Genomic DNA, 24,564 nt, shown 5'->3' on the forward strand with positions numbered 1-24,564 from the left:
GCCACATTATAGCATAACACTTTTTTTGCTCAACGTCATGCCACCTCAGACAAAAACCAACCATAGGCAAATCAGAACTGGTACTCCTCCAAGAGGCTCAAACTGCCTGGTTAGGTGTTCCCTCTGAACAGAAACACAAGCAATTCCAAACATTTAAGGCTTCCTGTTGTACCCAACACTGAAACCCTGACTTAAGCCACGCCAAAATCCTCTAATCTTGAGGAGTAATCCACCCTCAGATTTAGTGGTAGTCTTGACAATGCATACAATGCTTACTGTTCCCTTATTGTCCATTCTTACAAATGTTGCATGCAGCCACATAGATGCAGTAGGTAATAAAGTTTGAGATACTTAAATCACATGTCTGAAAGAAGTGAGCACTACAGGTCTACTTGGCTGATAGAATAGGTCTCTAAGGGATAAGCAAACTATCAACAAACAGGATAATAAGTGTTGTAACATGGTCCAGGTCTCGGAGGACACTGCAAAAAATCTGCATTTATGGAAAACAAACCGCGATTGGGTCAGCGGCAGACTCCTCAGCCTTCCCCAAACAAATATGACAGTAATGATAAATGTAGCACTCCTGGCGTGTGGTGGCCATCTGGAAGAGATAGAGATCAGAGGCCTCTGGTCTCTGACTGAATCCGAACTCCACATCAACCTGTTGGGGCTCCAAGCGATCCGACTAGCATTGAAAGTCTTTCTACTCTCCGTCAAGGAAAGGCTAGTGCAGGTTTGCACAGAAATCAGTACCACCATGTGGTACAGCAACAAACAGGGCTGTTTGGGGTTGTGGACCCTTTGTCAAGAGGCTCTACGTCTTTGGACATAGCTGGAACGTCGGGGCATTTACCTTGTAGGTCAACATCTGGTGGGCTCTCTAAAAGCCAAAATGGACGAACTCAGCCGAAGATGCCTTGCGGATAAGACAGACGCGTCCAACCGGAGGTGGTGCAAGGTTCCTTTCAGCAGTGGTGAGAGCCTTGGTTAGATCTGTTTGTGCAATGTCAGCAGTTCCATGCACTGGAGTTTCCATGGCTGCTTTCACTCAGAGACTCTTTTCATCTCGAGTGGAGCTCCGGCTTCCTGTACACCTTTCTGCCCATACCTCTCCTGCCCAACGTTCTCAAGAAGATCCGGAACAACCGGGCCCAAGTCATCCCTGTGATTCCAGACTGGGCTCTGTGTCTCTGGTATCCCTAGCTCTTTAGCATGGTCATCGGTCCTCCGAGCAAGCTGTCCCTTCTGAGGATCTGTCCCAGCAGCAGGGGAGGGTTTCCACCTGAACCTGTCAATGCTCCTTCATACGTGGAGATTGAGCGGCAACAGATGACAGCTTTCAACATTCCGCACAAAGTCTGTAATGTTATCTTGGCAGCTCAGAGTTCCTCCACCAAGACTATACGCTGGCCGTTGGCACAAATTTGTGGCATAGTGTATAGCCATAGCAAACACAAGATGATGAACGGAGTGCTGAAACTTTTCAACCACTTACCCTCAGTCACAGATCTGGGTTTAATCCATTGTTCTTTTGCTTACTATGCCACCCCAGTTTAGCCCCAGCCATATGCAAGTCAGTCTTGACCCTGTTCCTCATGGGAACAGCCCAGCCCGAACTGCCAAGCCAGGTCATCCCTGGACTGGAAGCAAGCATCCTGGGACTGGTTTCGGAGTATTACCCCTCATCAGCCAGGCTAGTTTGAATCCAGTGGCACAGTGAGCAAGGGACCCACGTCTGGGCATATGCATGGCCACTTAGGGCAAACATACCAAATACAACAAGATTTCTTGGGGTGAGTGATTGAAACGTTTCAGCACTCCATCCATCATCTTGTTGTGTTTACTATAGTGTATATCCAAATAGGTTGACTCTTTATCTGCACCCCTTTCCCAAGTTCTTTTGTTTATGCTTTCCCTTGCCCAGCAGCTGCCAGATTAGCCTTGTCTCTTCTAGTCCCCAACTGTAAATATGTTCCTTAAAGATTTACAACACTTATTTCCTCCAGCTCCCTTTGTTATGCCTCAATGGGACCATAATTTGGTTCTTACTTTTCTAACGTGTGCTACCTTTGAACCACTTTATAACTGCTTTCTTAGGCTTTTCACCATCAAGACAACCTCTCTGATAGTCAGTAAACTGTGGGCACTGTCATCTCAGCCTCCATACATCTTTCTTCTCAAATAAACTGTCCTTCTGACTCTGAGGTTTTCTCGCGGAAGGTTCCACATAAGCCAGTCCATTACCTAGTCTACCTTTTATGCTCCACCTCATTCCTCCACCATCTGGTTCTAAAAAAAGCGTTGTCGTTCTACCTTGACCGCACAAAATCGTTCCAGGTGGACGATCAACTATTGGTTGGATAAGTTGGAGCCAAAAAAGGGGAAGGCTGTGCAGAAATGAACCATCTCCCGATGGATGGTACTCTGCATTAAGATCTGCTACGCATTGGCCACGAAGCAACCCTCGAGGATTTGCATGCTTATTCCACCTAAGCAAATGCTGCAACCACTGCCTCGGAATTCTGGTCATGGACATCTACCAGGCAGCAACGTGGGCCTCAACACATACGTTCACCAAGCACTACTGCCTGCATAGTTAGGTCTGCCGGGAGGGGCACTTTGCCTCTTCGGTCCTGCAGGACTTCCTAGTCTAAATACTGTTCGCAGATCTACCTCCAGAGAGGTAATGCTTGGGTATCTATTTGAAGGTCATGAATCTGCAGATAGAAGTCTCTATCAGATGTACAACGTTCTTACCTTCGGTAACGCCTTCTCTGGTAGAGACTATCTAGCCGCAGATTCCTCCCCACTCGGCGAACATATTAATTTGTACCGGACAACTCCCTTTTCAGAGACCTAGTTCCACTCACCAGTGGTCAGTGTTCTATGTGGCTCCATGCTCCTAGTCCTTGGGTGTAAAGTCACGAAAAAAACTGATGTCAGCGCACTGTGGTGGCGCCTATATAGGCACCATGCATGACACCTCTGTCTCCGGCTACGCCACTCGGAGACGAACACCACCATCTACGGTACGCAGGGGTACTCCTCATGAAAATTTACAGATCCAGTTAGATGCTGGGAATAATTCTTAGGTAAGGAATCTGGATCTAGATAGTCTCTACCAGAAAAGGCATTACTGAAGGTAAGTACCTTGTTCATCTACTTTGTGTACTGTAGCACTGCCTTCTCAGATTTGATAAAACCTTTAACACTAGATGAACAATGCAACTAAGACCAAAAAGCTGGTACAGGTTCACCCTTTCATGGCTTGATCATGAGGTTCTCTTTATGATGTCTCTCGTCTTACTCTTAAATACCATTGCTTATTCTACATTTGTCGCTTATTTACTTGTTTAGTTAAAATGTTCCAGACAGGCAAATAAACTGTTAGGTCTGCAGAGCGTGTGACTTTATAGAAGAATCAACACAAATTTCCAAACATCTCTGCAATCTTCCTCACTGATTCTCAACTGGTGGTTGGATTAAATAATTGTTTTTAGTATTGTGCAATTTGTTGTGGATTCTGAGGTTCTTGTTGCCTGTGGTTCTTAGCCCAATTCATTAGTTAAGCAGACTAAACGATGTTTGAAATAGAACGTTTCACAGCTGACCTCTCATCCACTGCACCTTACGAGTCATAAGATCTAGCGGAAGAGATGACAATTCAGGAGTCATTAATACTACATTCAGTCATCATTATAAGTGGACAAGCTTAAAGTTTAGAAACATGCCAGTGAATTGCTTTCCTCAAAATAAAAAATCTTACATATTTGAAATCAGTGATAAATTGATGTGCTTGATTTAACAACGTTTATTGGAAGTGATGTGCATATTAGCAATCCTATAAATATTGATCCTTTTTAGTAACAGAAACCCTGTTATGATTATAAATGAAAAATTATATCTTAAAATATGCTTGCTAAATACTTTGCAACATTTTCATACTTTGATGCAAAGTAAGTAATGTTCTTAAACTGTAGTTTGATATTTGAGAATAACATTTCTATCAAGACTGCAGTTTATAGTTTGCCACAATTAAGATTTTTTTATTTGTGATATTAAATGTTATTTTTTTGTAGAGAACCAGGATAATTTAAACCCTTCTCTCACGCTTGATGGTCTGATGTTCTGTGCAAGCAAAAATACAGATAGAATTTATTTGTACACCAAGGTAAGCACAGCACAACATGGTATTTCTATTAGTGCATCTAATGCTTCTTCCTTTAACATGATTTTGTGAGAGATGATAATTCTCTGTAACTTTTAATGTCCTTCTTTTTCCTGCCCAGATATAGTGTAGGATGGCAGTAGAAATGTTGGAAACCACCACAAGGGAGAAAAGTTTTATAAACTTCTGTGAAGATCAAATATTAAGCCTTCATTCCTAATAATTTGTGGTTGCTGAATAGATGTGACAACAGCAAAATGCAGAATAAATGAGAAAGGTGCATTACTGCCTGGCTTTCGATTAACCATCTTCAGCTTTCATACATTCACCCTATGTCAAACTGCCTGTGTTTTGTATTGACAAAACACATTCTCGCTATGGGAATTTAGTTTCTCAATTCAAAGAGGTTTGCTGGGTGGTTGCTTAAAAATGGTGCCCGCTAAAAAAACGGCAGTGCTCTGAAGGGGTTGCTGCCATGATGGCTGCCCTCACAGAACAGACATCCCTCAGCCAGGCAGGTGAAGATCTCTAAATAGAGAATACTGTCTTCCTGAGCAAGTGAGGCCACATTCTAATTGCACCTAGTAGTTCTGCTTACTGCCCACCTGATTCTAAATGTTCCCCAAGCATGGTCTACAAAAGTATAGTAGGATGGGCATTTCACATAACAGGAGAGACTGATAGCCTGTGTGTATCATTAATATCTGTGCGTGAGCTTCATTATCTATTTAACTATCCCCTATGGTGTTTCATAGTGCAGAGCTGGTGTCTGTATGATCATGAATAGAGTAGATGGGTCCCAACACTCTTGCTTCTCCTTGTCCACCCCCGTACAAACACTCCCGATCACCCCCTCTCTGTTTATAATATGTGTATATATGTGTGAAAATTTCCCAAATGTTTGCCCGGTACTTCAGATGGTGTGACGTAGTTTCTATTTCTATCAAAAAGGGCATTTTCAGTTGTCTATATCTTTGGCGCCAGTTGTTGAATCTTCATGAAATTTTCCCAAAAATATGCCCAGTACTTCAGAAGGTGTCTGGAAAGTTTCAGGGTGTTTGGTGTAGCGCGTGCCAAGTAAAAGGGGGGCTCCCATAAGGTGTTTTCCCATGTTAATTCCCATACGACCTTTGAACATGACTACAGCCCAAACAGCTACATGGAATTGCACCAAATTTGGCAGCAAGCTAGATCTTGGCATGCAGATTCTGCTTTCCGTGATTTGGTGTAAATCTGTTCAGTTGTTTGGGAGATATTAACTAGAAAACAAATTTGTATATATATGGACGCGGATCCAACAGTCCCCTTGCTGTAATCTGATTGACTGCCAGCACTTCAACCAAGCAGTGTTGGCAGCCATCTTGGGACTTGGCTTGAGCTGAGTTCCACAACGTAAACATTAAAGAAAGGGGGGGCTACCCTGACCACCTAGAACTGGTGGTAGGGGTCCCTCCCTGGGCTATTTATGAAGTTAATGCGAGGGACGTCCATATGGTCTCCCCCGCAGCCCTGGGGACTGCCACCTCCTTAGGACCAAACTAATTGTTTTTTTTTTCAAATGAGGGTGGAGCCCACCTCCTGGGCCGTTCTCAGCCCCGAGGACCGCCACCTCCCTGGGGCAGGACCTCATAAAAGAAAGGAGGGGGGCCATGCAGCCCGTCTCCTGAAGCCAATATTGGCCCTGGGGACCGCCACCCCCCAGGGCTGGCTACTGCTATGTTCCAGGGTGCCTACCCCCAGGACATAGCTGTTTGCTATGGCATGGCGGTAGCTTTACTGCTCCCACCAAGCCACAGCAAACGCTCTGTTTCCAGCAAGCAAAAGCATTGAAAGTGGAGCAGAAATGCTTTGACATAACAGGAGCTCCCTTTCCAGCAGCTCTTTGTGAAAGGAATGCACTGGGGCATACCAAATCACCCCCGTGACCCCAGTGGAGACTGGGGGCAGCCAGTAGACATAGCTGGGCCCCAGGGGATGGGGTCCCCGGGGCCTAAATCGGTGCAGCCCCCTCCTCTATTGAAAAAGACCGTGCCTCAGGATGGCGTACCCGGGGCTGAAATCAGCCCAGATAGGGGGGCCATTCCAGAAAGGCCTAGCCCTGGGGTTATTTCGTCCTGCACCCCATGCTTCCTCCATCCTTCCACTGTCCACTTTTTGTTCCCCCACCCGCCATGTACATCCTGTGTGCTCCTTGCTTCCCCCTCCTCCCTTCTAGTGATTTGTTAAAAATTCTACTGGAACCAAGTATTTTTTGCATAGAAACAAAAGAAGGGCTATACTGATAGCTCCCCTGCCTTTTAACACTGTCCTCATTTTAGGTCCAGCTTACATATAGTTTTTATTGGTTTATTGTCAAAAGGTCTCTTGTAGACCATGCCAAAAATGTACAGTGGGCTTAGGGCCAACCTATTGCTTACTATTTTGTTTGGATTTCTTGCCTCTCTAATTTGCTTGCTTCGCATTGAAATGTTTTTTTCTCTTCTTTACCATCCTTGGGAATGGCTGACTTGTATGTTTTCACTGCTCACATTTCTTTTTGCCGATGCAATCCTCATGCTAAAAGCATTAGCAAAGACAGTAGTCGAAAAGGCAAGCCCTATTGGCTTTTCTATTGCTTGCCTTCATTCATACTATGGGCTAGCTAAAACTAAACCATGAAAAACCCAGCATCATATCCATTGAGCATGTCCACTATTAACATATTTTACAATTTTTAAACTAACCTAGTTTGTTCAGACAGACTAAGTTAAGTTGAGACTTTAGTGTTGGAAATTTGGGGTAATTTACTTTAAAGTAGTGTACAAAGTAACATTTTATATTCATGCAATGGTGTACCGCAGCTGCATCATTTACACAGATTGACTTTCAGTACAAGGAACCAGATGTACACAAAGGCAGGATGCAAATGGGGGGTGCAAATTGTGCACTGACTCTGCGATTGGCCTTTGATTTTATGGCATTGGTCAGGTTGCAAAATGTTCAGTTGCAAGGGATTGCAGAATGACCTACCTAATTAATATTAATTAGTTATGTCACTATTTGCACCCTTTAGTGATTGACAAACACAGGGGCAGTAACCTGCTAGGCACAGCATCCCACCATTTCTATATATCCAGTTCAACTTCAAAGGTGTGGTATGCATCTCTCCTGTGCCTCTGCCTGCACCCCCCACTCCACCTTTCTCTCATGGCAGACCTCCTCTGCCAATTAGAGGGGCAGGTACTGCACCCCATCTCCCGGAATCTCCCCCCTCATACCTAGATATTGAGTGGGGGACCCTGATTTCCTTCTAGCTGTTGCCAGAGGTGGCTGGTGTTATTCTTTCAGCTCATTGTCCATCCACCAAGACTCTGGAAGTTGAAGTATTTACATTTAATTTCATTTTTTTTAAATTATTCGGCTACAAACAACCATCCAACCGGTCCCAGGATGTTTGTTTCTGGTCCAGGGAGGACCTGGCTTCTCAGTTCAGGCTGGACTATTGCCATGAAGAGCAGGGTCAAGACTAATTTACATATGACTGGGTCTAAACTGGGGTGGCATGGTGAGCAAAAGAATGATGAATTTAACCCAGAGCTCTTGACTGGGGGTGAAATCTTGATTTGCTCCTTATGCCGTCCATCATTTGTGTGTCTTTTGCAAACAACCATAAAGGCACACAAACAATAAACAAATACATGTTAATAACTACATTAATTCAATTTGCATAAAAAGATTAGGCTCCTAATACAGAGTCAGCTAATAGGCCTGAAGGAGGCATGGGCAGCAATTTATGAAACCTTCAGTCTGCAACATGAGCTAAATGTTGCATCCAAATTATTTTTTTTTTTGTCCTCATTCACCATCCGATACCTCCAGAGCAATTTAGATTTCTCCGCGGCCCCCCTCTTGATTGGCACCAGCTAGAGTACTCTGTTAACGACGGAGATGTATTTTTGACCCAAAATGTACAGATTTTTCTCCGTGCTAGTAAAATTAAATAAAAATATAACTTGTTCTCATCTAGAGACATTAACTCATAAGATGGTGACAAACCAAAAAATACCAAAGTTGTACGCAACTGAATGGTTCTCTGACAAAATTTCGAAGGTCAGAAATTCGACCTACAAAAATATCGCAACACTAATATCGATGTCAAGAATATCGACATCCTATCTACAACATGGTAAGTGCAAAAATATCGAAAATAAAATATAGATGTCAAAAATATCGTTATAAAAAATATCGGTTTTTTTTTAGTGATAAAAAATATGTAAAATAAACATAATAATTCTTATAAATAAAATAAACATAATTAAATATATTTCACAGTGTTAAAAATTAATAATTAATAAATATAATTTAATAAAAAATTAATTAAACATAGACATATAATATATAATATATATACTTAATAATGTTTTAATAATTATTTTAATAAATTATAAATTATTTAAAAATGTTAACAATTGCAAAAACATTACACACATAAAACAATAACATAAATACAAATTAAATAATTATGTATAACAAATTAAAAAAATTACATTTAATTTTAATATTGTTAAAATTAATTATATACTACATTAGCTAAAATAATAAAACAAATATTAAATAGCAGACACAATAAAACTACTACTCCAGCTCCAAAAAAAACAACAGAAAGGAAAGTGTTGGATAGCGTAAGGGTAAAAATTACTATTCCCACTCCAGAGAGTGGAACAGTAGGGAAAGTGTTGGATAGCGTAGGGGTAAAAATTACTATTCCAACTCCAGAGAGTGCAACAGTAGGGAAAGTGTTGGATAGCGTAGGGGTAAAAATTACTATTCCAACTCCAGAGAGTGCAACAGTAGGGAAAGTGTTGGATAGCGTAGGGGTAAAAATTACTATTCCAACTCCAGAGAGAGCAACAGTAAGGAAAGTGTTGGATAGCGTAGGGTAAAAATTACTACTCCAACTCCAAAGAGTGCAACAGCAGGGAAAGTGTTGGATTGCGTAGGGGTAAAAATTACTATTCTAACTCCAGAGAGTGCAACAGTAGGGAAAGTGTTGGATAGCGTAGGGGTAAAAATTACTATTCCCACTCCAGAGAGTGCAACAGTAGGGAAAGTGTTGGATAGCGTAGGGAAAAGAATTACTATTCCAACTCCAGAGAGTGCAATAGTAGGGAAAAGGTTGGATAGCGTAGGAGTAAAAATTACTATTCCCACTCCAGTGAGTCCAACTGTAGGGAAAGCGTTGGATAGCGTAGGGGTAAAAATTACTATTCCCACTCCAGAGAGTGCAACAGTAGTGAAAACGCTGGATAGCGTAGGGGTACAAATTACTATTCCCACTCCAGTAAGTGAAACAGTAGTAAAAGCGCTGGATAGCGTAGGGGTAAAAATTACTATTCCCACTCCAGAGAGTGCAATAGTAGGGAAAGCGTTGGATAGCGTAGGGGTACAAATTACTATTCCCACTCCAGTAAGTGAAACCGTAGGGACAGCGCTGGATAGCGTAGGGGTAAAAATTACTATTCCAACTCCAAAGAGTGCAACAGTAGGGAAAGCGTTGGATAGCGTAGGGGTAAAAATTACTATTCCAACTCCAGAGAGTGCAATAGTAGGGAAAGCGTTGGATAGCGTAAAAGTAAAAATTACTATTCCCACTCCAGTGAGTCCAACAGTAGGGAAAGCGTTGGATAGCGTAGGGGTAAAAATTACTATTACCACTCCAGAGAGTGCAACAGTAGTGAAAACGCTGGATAGCGTAGGGGTACAAATTACTATTCCCACTCCAGTAAGTGAAACAGTAGGAAAAGCGCTGGATAGCGTAGGGGTAAAAATTACTATTCCCCCTCCAGTAAGTGAAACAGTAGGGAAAGCGCTGGATAGCGTAGGGGTAAAAATTACTATTCCAACTCCAGAGAGTGCAACAGTAGGAAAAGCGCTGGATAGCGTAGGGGTAAAAATTACTATTCCCACTCCAGTAAGTGAAACAGTAGGGAAAGCGCTGGATAGCGTAGGGGTAAAAATTCCTATTCCAACTCCAGAGAGTGCAACAGTAGGAAAAGCGCTGGATAGTGTAGGGGTAAAAATTACTATTCCAACTCCAGAGAGTGCAACAGTAGGGAAAGCGTTGGATAGCGTAGGGGTACAAATTACTATTCCCACTCCAGTAAGTGAAACCGTAGGGACAGCGCTGGATAGCGTAGGGGTAAAAATTACTATTCCAACTCCAAAGAGTGCAACAGTAGGGAAAGCGTTGGATAGCGTAGGGGTAAAAATTACTATTCCAACTCCAGAGAGTGCAATAGTAGGGAAAGCGTTGGATAGCGTAAAAGTAAAAATTACTATTCCCACTCCAGTGAGTCCAACAGTAGGGAAAGCGTTGGATAGCGTAGGGGTAAAAATTACTATTCCCACTCCAGAGAGTGCAACAGTAGTGAAAACGCTGGATAGCGTAGGGGTACAAATTACTATTCCCACTCCAGTAAGTGAAACAGTAGGAAAAGCGCTGGATAGCGTAAGGGTAAAAATTACTATTCCTCCTCCAGTAAGTGAAACAGTAGGGAAAGCGCTGGATAGCGTAGGGGTAAAAATTACTATTCCAACTCCAGAGAGTGCAACAGTAGGAAAAGCGCTGGATAGCGTAGGCTTAAAAATTACTATTCCAACTCCAGAGAGTGCAACAGTAGGGAAAGCGTTGGATAGCGTAGGGGTAAAAATTACTATTCCAACTCCAGAGAGTGCAATAGTAGGGAAAGCGTTGGATAGCGTAAGAGTAAAAATTACTATTCCCACTCCAGTGAGTCCAACAGAAGGGAAAGCGTTGGATAGCGTAGGAGTAAAAATTACTATTCCCACTCCAGAGAGTGCAACAGTAGTGAAAACGCTGGATAGCGTAGGGGTACAAATTACTATTCCCACTCCAGTAAGTGAAACAGTAGGGAAAGCGCTGGATAGCGTAGGGTTAAAAATTACTATTCCAACTCCAGATAGTAAAACAGTTGGGAAAGCACTGGATAGCATAGGGATTCTATAAACATAATAACCAATTAAATAATTAGAAAGAAAAAAAATAGCATATTAATAATTAATTTACTAAATATGTATTATTAAATACCAATTATTTAAAATAAATATTTATATAAATGACTTTAAATTACATCCCACACTATTCCCCCTTTAACACACAACACACTACACATACAAAATACACAATACATTTAAATATCAGTTTATCTATTTTTTACAATTAATAATACATTCTTTATAATTAATATACTTATTATTTACAAATTTATACATATTAACTACCAAATTACAATTATTCACAAATTAATTATTAATTAACAATACATTAATTAGCAATAACAACAAATAACATGAAATAATAAATTATTTATATTTACTATATTTAACGTACTAATAACAATTAATTACCAATTAATAATTAATTGACAATTAATTATTATTAATTACAAATAAATAAAAATTATAAGTAATTATTTGAATTTAATTACATCCCACCCTATTCCCCTATAAACCCACAACCCACTACACATAAAAATTCACATAATTAATTTAATCATCAATTAATCACTTAATAAAATTAAATCACCAATTAATTAGTAATTAACAGTTAATTAACAATACCAATAAATAAATATTAATATTAAACTAATTATAACTTATATAATTAACCAATTAATAAAATTAATTTACAATTAAGAATTAATTAACAATTAATTAATCAATTAATATATTTAATTAGCAATTAGTAATTAATTAACAATTAATTAATCATAAATACCAATTAAACAATACATATTAATTCATTATAATTAAAGTACTTCCCACCCTATTCCCCTATAAACCCACAACCCGCTCTGATACTAAAACGCTAAATTATATTTATATTAATATTAAACTAATTATAACTTATATAATTAACCAATTAATAAAATTAATTTACAATTAAGAATTAATTAACAATTAATTAATCAATTAATATATTTAATTAGCAATTAGTAATTAATTAACAATTAATTAATCATACATACCAATTAAACAATACATATTAATTAATTAATTATAATTAAATTACTTCCCACCCTATTCCCCTATAAACCCACAACCCGCTCTGATACTAAAACGCTAAATTATATTTTAAATAATTATTAATCTCTAAACATTTATTTTTAAATGTATTAAAATACATTACAATAATCTTTAACATACAAATAAAATACATATTAAAATACATTACACTAATAAAATATCGATATTCTTCACATCGAAATTTTTGATTACGATATTACTTACATCTATATTAATGACTTCGATATTTTTAACTTCGATAATACTTACCTTGGGGTCGATATTCTGTCCATCGATATTCTTGACTTCGATATTCTTTACCTACGATATTTACAACTCGATATACTTGTAGGTCGAAATTTAAAACTCGATATTTAGACTGCTCACCCAACTGAATACCAGTCCCAAACATTGCTTCCATACCTCTAATTATCGATGTCCAAAAAGGTGTAACATTGGACAGCTTAAAAACATATGAACATCATCTACCTTAAGGTGGAGGCATTTTGGAGTTGGACCCTTCGCGAATTTGGATAGTTCTAAAGGGGACTAATACACCCTGTAAAGACAAAAAATATGATTTCTTTTTAGGTTTGCGGGACATATTGTGGAATGCAGAATGTTATAAGATACTTGCCATAAATCTTCTACTTGAATGCCAGGCAAGCATTCTCCCCAGAGCTCCTATGGAAGTTGAAATTCTTAATCAGCCAGGTCCACCAATATCCAATAAAGGGTCGCCACCTCTTTCTTTTTCATGATTTTCTTACTCAGGTTCGTTTCTAGATCGTTAGACATACCGACAGTTATGCTAAGCGATTGAAGCCCGCTCTCAATTTACATATACTTAAATCTGGATAGCTCATTGTCTGTAAGTAACTTTAGCGATTCCCAAGTAAGTAGGAAGCCTTCAGGTACAAGTTGTTCCCATCATTTGTGTGACTTTTGCAAACAACCATAAAGGCACACGAACAATAAAAAAATACATGTTAATAAATACATTAATTTAATTTGCATAAAAAGATTAGGCTCCTAATACAGAGTCAGTTAATAGGCCTGAAGGAGGCATGGGCAGCAATTTATGAAACCTTCAGTCTGCAACATGAGCTAAATGTTGAAGCCAAATTATCTTAAAAGAGCATTGATTCCCGTAAGTGGACGCCGGCATGAAGAAAGAGTCCCACACACAGATGTGTCTCTTCAACCTCCTGGTTGTTTAAGATAATGATAGGCTCTACTAATATAATGTCTTGCTTTCAGCAAATTTACTAAATACTTTTGGGTAAAAAATGTATGAAAATCACAGAAGTGTTGCATGGGCATATTCTTAGTTCAAGGTTATGTTGGAACCCAGCTAGAAAACATAATAAAAACTTAAGTGCATCTGCTCTAAAACGAAAGAGTAAAGAGCCCTCCCAATTACTTCTGGGCTCCCATATAACTAGTGGAAAACTGAGCTTCGGTGGTAAAGCTCAAATAAGTTACAACTTTTGGTTTCAGAGATTCTGCCTTAATCCTTGATTCCTCTAATTTGACCATCAAAAAGGATCGTACCCACTTTTTATCTAGGGTGGGGCATGAAGTGCGATCCAAAACGGCATGGCCAATATCAATTTCCTCCAATGTTTTTTTCACGTAGGCCAACCAGGGTATTAAAGCCCCTTATCGAAAGCCAGGAAATCGGCGATTATATCTCTTGTAAGTGATAGTTTCTCCGACTGCCAGATTGATAACCACAACAGGACAGGTCTCTTGTGAATAAAGTCACTCAGGGGTGTTAGTTCTAGCTCTTTATGACAAATATAATAAGAGGTTGATATAGGAGGCGCCAGTATTTTTCTTCAAAATCTATTTTCCCTTTGTTTGTCACGCAGAGCTATCTGAGATACCCCAAATACCTGCCCCATATGATGCATTTGGTAAATATTGTCCATTATATATCTGCACCAAAGGGATCAGAGACCTTCCACCCACGGGGCTAGGGAGACTCAGCAGGGATCCGATCCCTCATGTGAGCTTTAATCTATTTTGGGAGATACAGAAGTTGAATTGTATTTGTTGGCTAGTGTGGGGAGCATGATGTGTGGATCACTTGAAGGCTCGCCTCTTTGATGTCCTTCTCTTGGCTTTCTCGCTGGCAGAGCAAGGCTGTGCGGTAGGCACCATCAAGGGATACGTGCAGCTTTCCAGTCTGGCTCTCCTTTCAAAATCCCTGATCATGCTTACTTTTTAAAGGGACCGAATATAGTTAACCTTGTGTTGACTTTTTATTTATTCATTCTCCCCTTGAGCCCCTTCACAGTATTGATTTTTAACTTTGAAAACAGTTTTTTTGTGGCTATTACCTCAGCAAAGAGCATCAATGAGTTGCAAGAAGTGAGTGTCCGTCCACTCAATACATTCTTCTTTCAGGTAAGTTGGTCTGGACTGAAGTGGTTTTTCTTTACAAGGTGGTGACCTGCTTTCATCTTGGTCGATCCATTACCCGATCCATTACCCGTTCTGCCTTTCAACCCTCTTTCACCCCTCCCAAGGAGGAGGGATTACACTTTCTACCATTTACCCCCCCCCCCCCCCCCACACACACAGCAGGAGAGATTTCACAGACTGAATTAAGGAGATCAGATCTGTGGGGTATACAGGCAGCAAAAAGGGCAAGGATGATCAAAAGAGGACCTTTCCTGATGGCAAATTCTGTTCATAAATCTGTTCTGTGCCCTTGCAAAGAAGCAAACACTGGAGGGAATCCAAGCCCATTCCATCAGGGCAAAATTCCACCTCAGCACTAGCCAGGATGTCCCTCAGCTGAGATCTGTCGTGCAGCAACATGGGCTCCATTTCACACCTTCGCCAAACATTGTTTGGATTCAGAATGGATGGTCATTGAGAAGGGATGGTAATTTTGCACTATCTGTGCTTCAGGATGTCATTATCTGACCATCCCTTGAGACCCACCACTTGGGAGGGATACTGCTTGGAATGTATTCAACAGGTGAGGAATCTGCAGGTCGAAACACCCACCTTTGGAAACGATTCTCTGTTGGATATTCTATCTACCTTCGGATCCCCCACCAATCCTACCCGCCTCCCCGTTTACAAAGGATGGTCATAAGCCACAATAAAAAGGTTCCAATCTAGATATCTGCATTGCCACAATTGATGTTTCCTTGTTTCTACCTCTGAGGGCAAGGAATAAGTGAACAGGAAACTGGCATGTGTCCGCCAGAGTGGGTGCTTCATGGCCCCGTTGTCTTCACTGTGGCGCTGTTTCCTGTGCCATGTTGGAGCTAGCGCCTCCTAGCAATGCAGTAGAGCTATGGAAACGATCCAGATCCAGTCTGACGCCTGGGGATATTCATCAGGTGAGGAGTCTGCAGATCAGATAAAGAGAGTATCCACCACAAAGATTGTTGTAAAAGATTAGTAACTTTTTCTTTAATGTCTGTCTTGCTGAACATGTTGGCTCTTGTATTTTCTAATGAGGAGTACCACAGTTTAAATTATGTACTTTATTTACATTTATGGTATAGAGCAAATATCAGAATTTGCATGCACAAATTCTTTTACCAAACTGAATGATTGGAATAGTAAACTATGAAATTTGTATTCAGGATGGAGAACCGCTGAACCTCAATTTCATACCTTTGGATATTAAATTGGACATCTGGGATGACTTGCCAGAAATGTTTCAGCATAAACCAAATCGTTTATTGGTAAGAAAATCCTGCATGCCTCCTATAATAATGTTCCGTTCAGTTTCTGCCAGCTTTTAAAAAACAACTTGATTTCAGATTTTCTTAGGACACGTTGATGAATAATTTGGAAAAAGTCATGTTAAATGCCAACTTGTTTTCAGATTTTGTTAGGACACAATAATGAATGAATGCCCTCTCCTAATTCAGATCGAATACTGCCCAAATATCGGTTAATTTCATAAGTTGCTAGGCCACTTGCAACGCTGCCTTCTCTAAATTGATTAATCCCACCAGCCCTGACATCTCGGTTGGCATGTCTCTTTACTTCTGTGTAAAATCAATAGCAACGAAGTAGTGCTGCAATACAGTATGAATTGTCCAGGGCTTACAACTTGTGATCTTCTTTCACATTTCCAAATTTCAGTACATGTGGTGCGTTATTTAGATTACTGAGCCGTTATAGCATCTGGTACCGTAGCAATAACAACTGTTGAAAAGTAGGCCACCATGTGTATAAGTAATCAAAGTATGACATGTACCTTTGTGCAGGAAAAAACTTCCCCATCCAGCAGGTGCGTAGTGCAGCTTCGTGCACAACACTGTACTGCCCAGCACAATATTTAATGATGTCATGGCATCATGTATAGACTTAATCATGCTTGCCTATGCTTGCAAATCAATGTAACCCCCCCCCCCCTCCCAGGTTCTAATGAACTCGTCTATTGATGAAGCATCAATCACAGACACAAAATCTCTTAGTACTGTGCATTAATATTGATTTAATATCGGAGCGGGAAACCCCTTTTATGACAGAGTGCAGATTCAAAAATTTCATCTCCACCAGAAAACAACTGTGAATATGTTCAGCTCTGCTTATTAGTTTACTTCCAACGAATAAACCTCCAGCCATCAGTGTACTACATAGCACCCTGCGACCTACTTTAATATTGAACACTATCAGTGAAAATTAAGGTTTGCTCAAAGGTGGGGGGGGGGGGGGGGCAAAACGTGCCCCCCATTAGAAACTTAAATGGCTATATGACGGGATCTTCATTGCTGTCTATGAACACAGATTGTCTGGAATCCTGGGACATCTTAAACAAGAGGGGGCCATCTATAAATATATTACAAATGCCTACACATAGTTTGCGTTTTTGTCCTTTAATTCAGCTTTATAACAAACATGTATAAAATGAAACATCTGAACAATTTAACATGGGTTTAAGGTATTTATTGTATTCTTGCTTCACCAGCCTTTTTCAGTGTCCCCATCTTTTGAAGTGGACACAGTGAAAGGGAAGTGTCATGAAGTCATGCATTAGAGAAAAAACTCCACTGCCTCTTTAAGCCTGACCGAGGACATTAACAATCTAATCTTGCTGCACTGTTATGATTGGATCTCAGTTTTGTTTCCTTACAGTTTTATAAGGGTAACGTGAGGCCTGTTCATCTGTTTTTCTCACGTTAATTTCTTTTTTGAGACATTTTTTCACTCTGTATCTTTTACCCTTCACTGGCTTCCGAAATCGTTTTCTGATATGTAAATGATATGTTAAACTGTATTGCACTTATTTTTCACCACCAGTGAAGTCATTGTTTTTTGTTATGAATGTGCTCGGAGTTAGATTTGGTGGATAATATATGTTCCTCTCCACTGATTTCTTGTATTGGAGAAAAATACCTTTTTTCGACAAATGTGAGCATGCTGGGGGAAACATGTTACAGCCAATTCTGGGCTGTGAGCACATAACCCTTCCGAGTGAGGTTTTGCCTGTGTTAGGGGTTAGGGCATTTAAGCACTTCTGACTTCCCCCGCCTGGGACGTAAAGTGTAGACCCCTGGCCGCAAAAGGAAATGCTCGAGCTCGTGCACAGGCCTTCTATTTCAAGGGAGTATCCTGAACTTCCTGTGCTTAGGAGTTGTCCTTGATCTTAAAGGTGTGTCCTTAACGTTGAGGAGAAGGTGAAAGGGGGGTTTGTCCTCAACATGAAGGTCATGGTTCTCATGTCAAGGAGGTGCTTTCAGCCTGAGTATAGTGTTATATCTATCTAAAGGAATTGTATCTTTTAAATATTGTGATTTCCCAGCAACTGCATGTGCCGGTTACATATGGTGATTCTAGAATGTAAGCGGAGAGCAGTTGTACTGGGAGCAGTGCTGGGCACATCAAGAGCCTTTCTACTTATGGAATAAACCTATTTACAGTTATTATCTGGTGGCGTTTCTTCGTTTCTTCAGTGGCGACGAGGGTGGGATCTGATTGAAAAGCGCCGTGGGACATTCTCCTAGAAATACCAAACTTTTACCCATGTTATACATCCATGATGTTTAAGAAGAAAAGAACGCAAGGCTCTTGAATTCAAAAGGTCATATTTATCGAGCCAAGAAAATGTTACAAGATGAGAAAGCGAAAGGCTTTTGACACATAAACAAACCGTGGCTTAGGTTCTAAGACTTAAAAGCCTAGCAAGCCTTCCTAAATGTTACTCTTGTCATAGTCTTAGGATGTGAGAGGTAAATAGCATTTATAGCATTTAACAGAAGCAATACACAACCCTAGACCACACTGCTCTGGGTCATGGCAGGCCTACTCCTTCATCAGATATGTGCCTCTAATTGGCCACGCCTGCAGAAGGCTAAGCAGCCAGTTAATCATACATCCGCTGGAAGCTATCTGTAGGGTTATCTGTCTTTGGGTCACTAAAGCCATATATCTTCAGGAAATAACACCTACAAACTACCTTGCAATCAGGGGCACAGCTCCTTTCAGTGTCGTCGAACAAGTGTTCTGCTGCTGCTGTTTAGACTTGACAAAGGGCATCATACCTAATGCTATTTAGCTGATGGGATTGCCACTTAGGGCCTTTTTTCCGGAAGATAGTGCATCCAAATGACAATGACTCCAATGGACCTTTCCCTAATGTGTCAGTGTAGAAAAATGATATGGCCTTCCTGAGCCTTGCTAAGTCTAAGTACTCATTACGCCTCAAAGGCAATTTTGAATATGCATTTACATTCTCCGGAGGCCAGGTGGACCAAGAAACTTGGCAAAACAAGGTATTTTATAACCTGCTTTAAGCGAAACAATTAATTTGTTATTATGAAGTTACCAACTTACTGTCATATGGGCGTAAATCCTTGTGAGGCCACAAGAGGTGCTAAACGTATCTATAGTGATGCACATTCATGGCCAATACATTAATTCCTAAGGTATGCCTGATTCTTGGTGACTAGCTGCTTCTTAGGTGACCTTGGAATTTACCAACCCCGTAACATGGCGGAAGCTGTTGGGTAAAGGCAACTTGGGAAAACCCTAGTTATTTGTTTGTTAGAGTGAAAAGATGATGTATGCTAGTAGGTCCTACCTTTGCCTTCTCAAACTTCCTCTGTAGGACAGAAGATGAAGTGTTAGCATGCTCTCTATTACCTCTCTGTTAGTTTCTCTTTTTGTACATTGCTTTCCTCTAATTTACAATTAGTTACCCAGGTGTGTTGCACTACCCCAGCAGTTACAGTAATTTTGAATTCATCTCATTGTCCTGTACCAAGGGGTGTGCATGTAATTTGATATAGCGTACTTATGTGAAATTACAACTATATTACATTTAATTACACAAAATGCAACCGCCACACACAAATGTACCCAAATGGTCCAGTCGGGTAAATGAAATTTCAAGTTAATTTCTGATTGCTTAATTTCAAAACACTGGTACGTTTGGATTTTCTGGACGAGACATCTAACTGCAGACCCCTTACTGTACAATATTCCCCAGGCATCAGAGTGGATCCGGAAAACCTTGAGTAGTACCTCTGTGGCGCCGGTGTCTGCACGTAGACGTTGTCCATGCTGGATGTGGCGTGCATGATGGCTATAAGGGCGCCACCACAGAGCGCTGACACCAGTTCCTTTCTAACTGCACCAACAGTCACACATTTAGAGTGCTATTGTAGTCACTTTTTTACCACCTTTTTTTCTAGGCATTTTTTCGGATATTTCCATTGTGCTAGTAATAAGTCCCCAACAAAACCAATGGGTTTTAATCCTTGGGGTAAATGTCACAGACCGATATCTGTGACTGATCCCCATTTGGTCTGTCTTTGGTGCTTGGGGTCAGCCATGACTTAACTGCGTCCCTTCCCCCAGACAGGGGGTGGGGACGTTGTTGTGCCTCTAGGTCCCACTCCAGCACTCGTCCTGCAGAGCAGGTGCCGAACCTGACTGCATCTCACTGAATTTCCCGGAGCTGTAATTGTCCCAATTAGTTGATCGCTGTTGGGCCCTCCTACGACACCCGTTGGGCCCTTTGGATCCGTTCCTGTATCCGAACAGACCAACCAGGCCACTGCAGCTTTCTGCTTGGACACAGTGCCCATGTACGTTGACGGGCCCGAATGTGAAATTACCGTTGGTAGTGATGAAGTTGATTACGGGACCTTTGACCCTGCTGATGATTTTGCCCAGTCTTTCCATGAAGAGAACTGGTATGAGGAGCTGGTTGACGACAGCAGCCGGACACCTCTTCAGACTCTGGTTTAGTCTCCTCAATTGGCCACGCCATTTTGGAGAGTGCACATTTTCCAATGGTAATGAGGAGGGCAGCTCTTGATTGCCAGCTTCCATCAGTGGCAGTTAGAGCAAATGTTTTAACTGAGGTGCTTCAGGCAGGGCACACCAGTGCTGGTGCCGTCCTTGGTCCCAGAAGAGACTTGTGCAGTTCTTACACAAGCTATGCTTAATGGTTGGGATGCAGCAAGTTCACCATCAGATGTGGGTTGGACGGTACAGACTATCTAGGCAGAGCCATGTGCTCCATGATGGATCCTTGGTGCCATGCTTGATAGTAGTCAAATTGCTTTTTGGGGAATGTCTAAGCAAACCTCCTGGACATGTCCTTTGATGGTTTTCACCTGTTCACTGACATGACAGATACAGTCCTGGAGCACTTTAAAGATAGCAAATTCACAGCTCGATCTTTGGGCCTGCCTATTCCCCCTGCCAACCACACTCTTCACTCCTTCCATTGCTACAGTAGGGGATTTCAGTCTGAACCAGAATACCAGCCTTACGCACAGGGCCAGCAGGCTTCCCAGCCTTTTTGAGGCCGAGGTTGAAGTTTCCACAAATCTCATTTACACCAGGGACACCGTGCTGCCCAATCCTAAACCCCATCAGCTGGTTTGACCTCTAAACCTCTTTAGTGTGCTGTCAGCGACACATCACCATCCTGTAGGAGGCAGGATCTGGCACGTCTACCAGAGTGCCAAGCTGTTACCTCAGACGAGTGAGTCTTACAGATTGTTTGGCGGAGTTCTGCTCCTCCATCCCTAGAAACCCCGCCACCTATGCCCCCATCCATACAATGGATGTCAGAGGACCACTTGTTCTCGTCACGTTAGGTGATGCAGGCTCTTTTGACAAAGGAGCCTTTGAGAGAGTACCAACACCAGACGTAGATTGTGGTTGCTACTTCTGCTACTTTCTGGTCCCTAAAAAGGACATAGGCCTCGGCCGTATTCTGGACCTTCGCCCTCTCAACACCTTCCTAAGGAAGGACCAATTCAAGATGCTCACCCTTCCCCAGGTTCTGTCTGCCCTAAACCCTGAAGCCTGGATGGTAGCTTTGGACCTGAAAGACACTTTAGTAGCCCACCTTAAAGTCCCACGCATGTTACCTGCAAATTACGGTGGGCCAGGAGCATGTCCAGTTCACTGTGCTCCCCATTGGTCTCAACAGTGCCCCTCGGGTGTTCATGAAAGTGATGAGGGTGGTTGCTACTTATCTTCAGAGGGCGGGTCCCAGTCTTCCCCAACCTTGACGACTGCTTGTAGAAGGCAAGCTCACCACAGCCATTTGTCACACACCTCCAGACTATGGGGAATCTTCTACATTCATTGGGATTTGCTGTCAATGTGCCAAAGTCACAGCTGACTTCTTCTTAAATGGTACCTTTCATCAGAGTCATTCTAGACACAGTGTGGTTTTCCGACTACCCTCAGGCATCAAGAGTCCAGGACCTTGGGCTATAATACCAATGTTTCAGCCTCGTTCCTGTTTTTTGTGGAGACTGACTGTGAGGCTCCTGGGTCTGATGGCATCCTGCTGATGAAGCACGGCAGATGTCATATGTGGTTTGGTCATCGGCAAGCTGCCTTCCCTACTCCTCCCAGACTTGACGCTGGTGACTGATGCGTCACTTCTGAGATGGGTTGCCCACCTGGCAGAGTTGGAGATTAGATGACTCTGGTCTACGGCAGAGAATAGGCTCCACATCAGCCTGTTGGAGATGAGGGCCATCAACTCGTCATTGAAAGCCTTTCTGCCATCCCTCGAAGGGAGCGTGGTTCAGGTGTTCAAACACAACACCACTGCCATGAGGTACTGCAACAAGCAGGATGGGGTGGGGTCTTGAACCCTGTGCCAAAAGGGTTCTGAACTTGACTTCTTGGCCATACAACACCTTGCAGGATCTCTGAATGCTAGGGCAGACAAACTCAATTGTCGAAGATTTGCGGACCACAAATGGCATCTAAGCTTGGAGATGGTCCAAGGTCTCATCCAAGAATGGGGGAGAACCTTGGCTTAATCTATGTGCCACTGCTGAGAACGTACGGTGTCCGCAGTTCGGCACATTGGAGTTTCCAAAGCGGTTCTCGTACTGAGATGGATTCTGCTTCGAGGGAAACTCAGTACTCCAGTTAGCCTTCCTACCGATATTACTCCTGCCACGAGTTCTCAAGAAGATAAGGACCGACTGGGCTCAAGTCATCCTAATGGCTCTGGACTGGGCACGGAAAGTATGGTGGCCGAACTATTGGACATAAGCATCGGTCCTCCGATCAAGCCTCCTCTTCTTAGGAATCTCCTGTCGCAGCAGCAGAGCAGGATCCTGCATCCAAACATGCACACGCTCCACCTTCATGCTTGGAGATTGAGCAGCGGCAACTGAGTTATTTTGATCATCCAAGTTTGTGTCTTGGTGTTCAGCCAAGGATGTTGATCCACTGCATGGCAAGCTGTCTGAGGTGTTAGTGTTCGTGTTGTGGTTGGCCCTGCAAGGCCTTGATGTGGGTACTGTTACGTGGTAGTTGCTGGCTGTATTGGCCTTTCTGTGGTTTCCGAACGAGCCCTCACTGTTTAAGTCATGTTTTATGACTCAGTTCTTGAAAAGGTTGCAGCATGTTTCCGCCTTCTCCTTTCATTATGTCCTAGTGGGATTTGAATTTGATCTTAACCTTTCTGATGTTTTCTCCCTTGAAACCTATGCATAACTGTCCTCTCAGACTTCTGACTCTTAAGATGATCTTCTTGGCTACCATTACACGGAGGGTGAGCAAGCTTCAGGCCCTTGCCTTTACCCCACCATATCACACCTTCTACCCAGACCAACTTATTCTTCTGAACCGTGCCCCTCTCTTCCAAAGGTGGTGACTCCCTTTCACATCAGTTAGATCATCACCCTTCAAACGTTCTTTCCTCCCCTCTGAGGATGAGGAGAGACTCCATTGCTAGTATCCAACGATAGCTCTTTTTATATCAGTCGTACCAAAGAACACCAGTTGGATGATCAGCTTTTCATTGGAAACACTTGCGCAAGGAAGGGCAAAGAAGTGCAAAAGAGGACCATCCCTCGATGGATTGTACTCTGCATTACAATTTTCTTGGCATTAGCAAACATTTTGCACAAACAAATGATGGGTAGACTGCAGAACAAATCACACATTCACCCCCAGTCAAGGGATCTGGGTTAAATCCATTGTTCTTTTGCTCACCATGCCACCCCAGTTTGCGCCCAGCCATATGGAAACCAGTCTTGATCCTGCTCCTCAAGGGAACAGTTGCAACCCGAACTGCCAAGACAAATCTTCCCTGGACCGGAACTAGCATCCTGAGACAGGTTTCGGGGCATCACCCCTCATCAGCAAGGCTAGCTTGAATCCAGTGGCACAGCGAGCAAGAGACCCATGTCTGGGCATACCCATCCCACTTACGGCTAAAAATGCTGCTCAGACAAATGATGGACGGAATGCTGAACAGATCAAACATGCATCCGTGTCCCAAATCCCTCATTTTGTGTTTTGTTTTAAGTTGCACCACCAGAACACTGATAATAATTATTAAATGTTTAATTTCTTTTTTGTTTTTTAGACCTGTAGCTTTACATATTTGTCCCAGAATATGTTAAATTGCTCTTCACTGTATCTGCATTTATGTGTCACCACAACCATACCCTTTTTTGGAAACATTTCAATAATCGGCCAGCAATGTACAGTTTTTTTTGTTTTGTTAGTTGTCATTTTCCAGGTTTTTTTTGTCTACACATGTAAATTTTGTATCCGAATTTTCCTATAATCAGCTCAGGTTTAGTAATTGACGCAGAATAGAACATTAGCATTCTTGTTTCTCTTTTCAGAAATTATCTAGTAACCTAGTATCATCTTTCTAGAACTTCAGACAATACCTGACATTCATCAGCTCATAACAATCTTTATTTTTCTGTCACTTATCTGAAGTTGGTGATTTTAGAACTTTAATTTTTTTCAGGAGTCTAGTAGAATCTGAGGCTTGTCTTTATTAGGATCGCTGAGCTCAAAAGGTATACATGTTTTGGGCACAGGTGTACTCTTTTTATATG

General features: G+C 41.8%; 1 protein-coding gene across 3 annotated transcripts in view; it reads left to right on the forward strand.

The window, feature by feature from the left end:
* The window catches only part of ZRANB3 (zinc finger RANBP2-type containing 3), a 615,617-nt gene that overhangs the window by 536,039 nt on the left and 55,014 nt on the right, over positions 1-24,564 (forward strand). For all 3 annotated transcript variants that reach the window (XM_085645762.1, XM_085645761.1, XM_085645763.1), the window contains 2 exons: positions 4,083-4,174; positions 15,847-15,948. In XM_085645762.1, coding sequence (XP_085501888.1) covers positions 4,083-4,174; positions 15,847-15,948 — 194 coding nt within the window. The remainder of the gene's footprint in view (positions 1-4,082; positions 4,175-15,846; positions 15,949-24,564) is intronic.

The sequence above is a fragment of the Triturus cristatus genome, chromosome 3_1 (assembly GCF_964204655.1).
Source record: "Triturus cristatus chromosome 3_1, aTriCri1.1, whole genome shotgun sequence".
NCBI lineage: Eukaryota > Metazoa > Chordata > Amphibia > Caudata > Salamandridae > Triturus > Triturus cristatus.